The sequence below is a fragment of the Protopterus annectens genome, chromosome 11.part0 (assembly GCF_019279795.1).
Source record: "Protopterus annectens isolate FY-2018-M chromosome 11.part0, PAN1.0, whole genome shotgun sequence".
NCBI classification, from domain to species: domain Eukaryota; kingdom Metazoa; phylum Chordata; order Ceratodontiformes; family Protopteridae; genus Protopterus; species Protopterus annectens.
This window is the reverse complement of record NC_056745.1, coordinates 516,515,660-516,523,159: the sequence shown is the minus strand read 5'-3', so window position 1 is coordinate 516,523,159 and position 7,500 is coordinate 516,515,660. Positions and strand designations below refer to the sequence as shown.

The following is a 7,500-nucleotide window of genomic DNA, read 5'->3' as shown; positions in this document are numbered from 1 at the left end:
AAAGCAAAGCTCTCTAAGAATCCTGCAAGTACCTTCTACAGAGGAGCCATCAAAAGCATTATCACTAGCAACTGCACTGTATGGTTCAGTAACAGTACAATAGCCGAAAGGTAGAAGCTGCAAAGAATAAGAACAGCAGAAAAGATCGTGGGCACTAGTCTTCCTGCCTTACAGGAGCTATTTGAAATAAAATGTAAAAAGAAGTTCCACAAAATACTGAGTGACACTTCTCATTTAGCTTATGGTTGGTTGACTAAACTTTGTATCTGGTAGAAGGTTACAGAGTATCCGCTGCAGGACCTTCAGATTCACGAACAGTTTTTATCCAACTGCAATAAGACTCATTTAATGCAGACACAAATCTCAATGTATCAAAACTATAATAGGCTGTATGAAAAAAATGAAACCGTAATTCTATTTATTTATTGTATGCTAAAATTAATGCATTGTTGTTCAAGTGCAATTCCGATCGCTTCCTTATGTGCAATATCGCCCAATCTCATCTCTGCATAGAGTGTACTTTTCTTTTCATGTGTTAGTCATCTAGTAGTCATTGTTGTCTAGTGTATATAGTGTACACGCATGTGTGTCTGCTAACTAGGTATTTTGTACTGTAGTTATTGTGTATTCTTTAACACCTATCATGTCTTTCATGAAATTTTGTTTAGGTAGCCCTTATGTTTCCTAAATGACAGTTTCTTTGAATCTATACAAAGTGCTAAACGGCATTTTCACACAATAAGTGAATGTGTTTGGCAGCCACTTTTATGAGGGGAAAAATTGTGAAGGTAATATTTTCCCTGTGATATTGCCAATGAACTTAAATTAGTTTAACCTTTGTGACATCATGGTAGTGAAAGTGTGAAATGTGCCCATAGATTTTAATGGGGGGGACTGCTGCGTGTGCAGAGTTATATCCATTGATGTCTATGAACAGAGTGTACTCTGTGCGTACAGTGATGTCATGAGGGAATACACTAAATTTATTTTGGCCACGAATCAATTTACAGAATTTTTTATAAAAAAATAGCCCAGTGCTAAATGAGAACAATGTAAATGCATCGAGACACTTAACTCACTAGTTGCCACAATGCATCAGTGACAATGGGCGAATCACTTTAAGCTGTGGGGCATAAAGGTTTGCCAAATGCTTGATGGTTCTGTTTTGAGATAAACCACAGTTATCTAAATAGATCGCAGATGTGACTTGGCTAATTGCTTGTTTGTCTTAATTTATTGTTCAGAACTAATCTTCTTTGTGATATCGTAGATTTTACATTTTAACTGCTTATGGTTTGTATTTAACTTGTCATCCTTCATTGCAGTTATTTGCTGCACTGTTTGTTTTGAAACTCGTTTGACTGTAACCATTCACTTATTACAGAGTTGATTCTGTGAGTTATTTGACTTGTCATTTGGCATTTTGTTCCACCTTTTATGCAGCTTATTGTTATCAAAACTTTGTCTCATTCTTCTGGGGTTTATAACCTCAGCCATTATTTTGTTTCTTATTTTTGTCTTGGTGTTTTGAAGAAAGTTTTGGCTGTTTAAATGTGTATTTTTTTTTTTTTTTTTTTTTTTGGTCCAGTAATGTGAATTATTTGCGTTTATGTAATATATAAAAGTTACTTTTTTTATCTAAAATAGGATGGCTTGACTTTTGTGCACAAGTTTAGAAGTTAATCGTTGATCACTGCTGTATGGGTTATATCCTGCATTTCATAAGAGCCAGCCAGCTTGTAAAGCTTCAGGGTGCCTTCCAGACTCCCAAAGCATCACTCAGCTTGAGCTGAGTTGACTAAAAAGACAGGTTTGGGTTCCAGAACTTTAGTGCTACAAAGGAGTACGCTCCTCCTGATGCTTTCGAGGATCGATGGTTGACTTGTGCTGCTCCCTTGTTAGACAGATTAAGTTCCCTTGGGGAGGAAAAAGTAATGTTAAAGTCAGGAGGTGGTCTGTTAAAATACAATCACAAGACTATATTGTACTTTTAAACGAGAGCCCCCCCCCGGCCAGTTTAAAAAGTTTTTTCTGAGACAAAATAGTTTTATTTTACTTTTGGAGCTGGTATGTGCTTTTAATGTGCTTATGTGAAAAGGTTACTTTTAAAAGACTTAAGTTCTACTAGATTTTGCTGCTCGTTTTTTCTGGGAAAGCCACACGGTTTTTGGCTTCACCATGGGACAGACTGTCTGTTCCACAGTTAATCCTTCCAGCCACAAAAAGAAAAAAGTGAGCAAACAGACTTTGCCACCACAGCAGGCTAGTGGTTTGCTTCTGGTGGTGGATGTCTGTGCTGTGGCCATTAGTTGTACCTTAGACCACTCATCTTTTACCCTGGATCCCTGTGGGTGTAACACCTACAGGTGCTATGGGCAGTGGGTTAGCCACGTCCTCTGCTTCTGTTGGGGTCCCCTCTGTGGAAAGAGAGAACCATTCTTGTCAGTCTTGGGAAAGAGAGGAGGAAAGATTTCCCTATTTTGTCAGAATGTTGTGTCCATCCCTGGGGAAGCTTCCGCCATCTTTTAATAACAGTGTTGGACCCATTTTTCCTGTCAAAGAAATTGAAAACTAAACATTTATTTATTCCTCAAATTTTGTAAGAGTTGTTTACAGTGTTTAATTCGGGCTGCTGATCCTTCTTAAGTAGTAGTTTCTAGTAAAAGAAATGAGGATACTTCTTTCCTGAAGAGATTCAAGATACTGAATCTGGACAAGAAGACAGTGTTTTCAGTGGGACATCAGAGGTTTCTCAGTCTGTTAGAAAACTGCCAGCTGTTACTTAAGGGATTTCCAGAACCTTTACCCATTTTTCCATTTCGGTCAACTTTGGAGAATGTGTATTTTACTGCCTGTAAGTTTTCTGATATTCAGCCATAAAGTTCCTCAGTCTTTTTAAAATTGTGTACACTCTTCTCAAACCTAACCCAGCAACTATAGGTTTAGTTAAGTTAAATGTTTAGCAGTAGTAAGATTAATACCAGTCATGTTTTTTCTGATAAGGAAGGTGTGGGGAGGGAGTGTATGATTCTGCACTTTTTAATTTTCAGAATTCTAAATAGTCAGATTTGTATGTTAGTTTGTTCTGACTAATTGTGAAAGTATGTGTAATGTTTTGTGTGTAGTTTCTTCTTATGAGGAAATCTGCTTTAAATAATTTAGTTGTTTGTATTCTCCAAGTAACTACTCCTTGCTTACAGTGCGAGTGACTCAGTTGGTACTCCTTCCAGGTTATGGCCACTGGTACTGTGTTGAGGAGGTTTGCCAGGCTGTTTTGTTAGAACCCCCAGATGTAGAAAATGAGATTTTAAATTCTCATTTGGATAGAGATTTAGTTTTGGCCCCTCTGCTGCAGAGGTGATTAGAAATGTGATGAAAGGGGTAAGGTGATACAGGGGATCTGTAAGAGTTTTAGTCCTCCTTTTCCAAAATTTTTAAGGGATTCTCTAACCTCGCATCTAGTTTTGGCAATAAATAAGTAGTACCTGTATTTTGTTGTTGAGAAACAGAAGTTTAAAAAGAACTGGCAAAGGGGTTCCAGAAAGAATTCTGGAAACTCCCAAAACCAAGGACAGTCCAAAAAATCAGAATGATTGACTATGCAAAGGAGCTTGTCCCCCTGTCTCCCCACCCTGACAGCTCCATATCCTTTTCTAGAAAGTCTGACTAAACACTTTTCTCTTTGGCAACAGGTAGTTTCAAATGGATTCTGAAAATTATTCATCAAGATTAGATGACAGTGTTGGAAATTCCTCCTGTCCAGGGGATAATCCCTCATCCACCTGACCAGACACTTTTTTTTTTATTTCCACCTGTCTTTCGTCGTATGCTGGCCCAGAATGCGATAGAACCAGTCCCTCCTTCCCAGGTGGGAAAAGGTTTTTATTCAAGGATGTTTTTAGTGCCAAAGAAGGAAAATGCTTGGAGACCAGTTCTGGAGCTTTCTAGAGAGAGAATTCAAAAGTTTTTTTTTTACTCCTTCACCCAGGATTGTGTTTCTAGGGTGTCAGCTAGACATCTGAGTTCGTACAGGTTTTCCACCCAGGATTGTGTTTCTAGGGTGTCAGCTAGACATCTGAGTTCATACGGGTTTTCCACTTGGACTTTGGGCACTGCAAGGGAATACTTCAGGATTTTGTCTCTCCTGGCATCTATGATTTTCATGATACTGCTGTCAAGACTCCAGATGAGAAGGATATGGTTGTATCCAACGTATCTCTGGTTCCAGCATCCAACAGCCTTTTCAAATCCCAGTGATTGGGTTTGTCAGATGGGAAATCACTTGGTGGAGACAGCAAATATCCATAAATTCAGGTTACCTCTCCTCTTTCCCTGTTCTAAAACAGTCACCTTGGACTTCGCTTGGGGAGCAGTTTTAGGAGGGGTAAAAGTGCAGGGTGTGTGGAGTACCAAGTACTGCCACAAATGCATATTTAAAAGAGATGCTTGCCTGATCAAGGCTCTCAACTCTCTGAATCACCTTTTGGTCCCTGGGACCTCTTAAGGTTAAAGACAATACCACAGCCATGTGGTACATCAGCAAGCAAATGGGGAACCTAATTATACCCCCTTTGCAGACTAGGTATTTTAGCTTGGGATATAGCTTCATGGCACAGTCTTCACTCTACAGGCATCCTACATTATATCGGAGGAAAATTGCTACAGACAAGCTGAGCAGCACAAGGGCAGACCCTTGCAGATGAAAACTAGACGAGGCGGTCTTAAAAGATTTAATCCTTCTGTGGGTGAGTTTCTCAGGTAGACCTGTTTGCCTCTTGTCTGAAAAATCAGCTGGCAATATTCGGCTCGAGGACTCTGCAGGAAAGCCTGGACGACGGATGCCTTATATTTTATTTGGATATGAATGTTCCTGTATGACTTTCCACCCTTTCCATTGATATCCAGGGTACTTTTGAAGATTCAGAAGGAATCCCTCACGATTATTGTAGTTGACTCCCTTCTGGGCCAAGCAGCCATTGCCCATCCCTTCTTTTGGAGATGGCTTGGGGGAGTTCCACAAGCTACTCTCAAAAGAAGAGGATTGTTTGCAACCTGTCCCCAATCAACTTCAGTTGACTGCCTTGAAGATGGTCTTAATACCTGTTAGGAACCTGTTTACTGAGGAAGTGCAGCAGGTACTAATGGAGGCAAGAAAGCCTGCTACTAGAAAATCGTATATATTGGAAAAGGTTTTCTAATTAGTGCCTGCAACAAAACCAACACTGAATCAGGACTAGTTATCTGGTTTTACAATTGTGTGTGTGTGTGTGTGTGTGTGTGTGTGTGTGTGTGTGTGTGTGCCCAAGGATCCTCCTCTTTCAATGCATTCTTGTCAAAATGTTTTTGAAAGGGGTTTTGCATAAGAGGCCTGCAAGAAAACCAATGTTCCCTCCTTGGAAGCTTAATTTTGTGTTAAAGAAGCTAATATTTGCTCCATTTAAACTAACCTAGCTGACTTGAGGTTCTTAACACAGAATTCAGTTTTTACTGATTGCTCAGATTTGTACAAGAAGGGCATCTGAGTTTACAAGCTGTTTTATGGTGTCAACCCTACCTCATTTTCCACAGGGATATTTTGACAGAACTAAAACTTTCAGATCTTCTGATTAAGTTAAGAAGGGACAACCTGTTTCAAAATGGACTATTTCCAAATGGTTGTCTAGTACTATTATCTTTTGTTAAACTCCACAACAAAACTTTTTTCAGGCTAGAGCCTTGGCTTCATTTATGGCATCTTGGAAAAATTTGGATTCTAGAAGTATTCTACAAGCTGCAAATTGGTCCTGTGTATAAACTTTTACAAAGCATTTTAAGCTTGATGGCTTTTCTAGGTCTTCTCTAGGTCTTGGATCAGGTTTTGCTAGGACCAATCTCTGGTGGCTCCTATACTCCTCTTTCCAACTTCCAAATATGGTAAGCTGGGGAAATCTACCCACATAGGTATGGCTACTGCAGTAATGATCAGTGTGATGAACGTAGTGAAGTTGTTTATACAAACTTAACATAACTGTTGATGTTTGAATAATAACTTGCAGTAGCAACTCCATCCCCATTGTTGTTTTTGGTGTGTTTATGCTAGGGTGTAGACATTTTTGTTCTGAACATTGTCCTTTCAGGGCTCAGCCCCCCTCTATCTGTTGGCATGAAAGCTCTGAAGGGCTTGATGCCCAAACCTGTACTTTAGTCAGCTCGGCTCGAGCTGACTGATTTGGAAGTGTGGAAGATGCTTTGAAGCTTATGAGGCTGTTAGGCTGTTATATCCTATGCAGGGTGTAACGTGTTTAACTAAGGATACTGCAGCAGTGAGCATGCGAACATCTACTGTTAAGGTAAGTTTGCTTACACAACTGAACTTTCTTAATATTCAGAGAATATCCTTTGAGCACTGGGCTGAGACCACTGGTGTTTATACTTTTCTGTCTGCATCTGGTGTTCAGGTCCTCCGAACATTCATTTATTTTATTTTTTTCAGGCCCGTAGATACTCTGCCTGCACTGGCAAAGGAACATGTGCTTTTAATTTCATGTGGAATGGCTTCCTTACCCTACTGTCTATGGGTTGTCATATCCCAATAGGTTAAGGAGCTTCACCTACCTGGAAAGTTACAGCTAGTCTTCATTGAAAGTTTAATGGATTCTTCTGCTTTTGTGCTGTGGCCTTAATTGTCTAGACGTGCAGGTTATATAGCTGATCAGATAGCTGTAGTGCTATTCTGATAATTGTTGCTACTGCATCAGTTTTAGCATTAAGTTACATACATTTGACTTTACAAAATTGAAGAATGCACAGTAATTGTATACTTAAATGCCCGGTTTTGCTTTTCACTTCCTGTTTGCAGATGCTGTTTCCCACTTGCTGTATATAATAATTGTTGTTATTTGAAGATGTTTTCTTCCTGAACATCTTGTGAGAGAGTAGCAACATCACTGTCCAGTGTGAAAAGTAATTTTTAAGAATACCAATGAAAGTTCTTTTAGCTTGTCATTTATCTTTCTACATCAGTTGATATTTTATATAGATTTTTGAATTTGATATAGTTGTATGGTCATTGTGTTTAATATTGAAAATAGAACAATGTTACTGTTGATTAAGAAGCTTATTATAGTAGAAGGAAATCACTGCATAACACACTTGTTTTATTACAGAATGTCACAGACTTTTCTGCTTTAGTGCCTTCTGAAAATATGCTGTCTCCAGTGATTCGCGATGTAGAGGTCACCCGCAGTGCTCGCAGACATACTTTAAGACAGAAAGGGCATGGTATCCTTTTTAACTTTAGCTGAAAAAGAGTGATATGGAATTGTGCATTTACATTTGTATTCTTACTTAAAGGTAGGATGCAGTTTTGCCCTGAACCTGTAGAAAGATGGAGACCTAGCGATGCAGACAGAAATGGGACCAGAATTATTTAGTCAAGTTCAATATCATTGAAAGGAGGTGTGTGTGTGTGTGTGTGTGTGTGTGTGTGTGTGTGTGTGTGTGTGTGTGTGTGTGTGTGGT

The 7,500-nt window shown here is 39.2% G+C and overlaps 1 protein-coding gene across 1 annotated transcript in view; it reads left to right on the top strand.

Annotated features, from left to right (window-relative positions):
- Positions 1–7,500, top strand: part of NUP107 (nucleoporin 107) — a gene marked incomplete in the record, with an annotated part of 1,716,438 nt that overhangs the window by 25,322 nt on the left and 1,683,616 nt on the right. Inside the window, 1 exon segment of the mRNA XM_044088020.1 lies at positions 7,146–7,260. Coding sequence (XP_043943955.1) covers positions 7,146–7,260 — 115 coding nt within the window.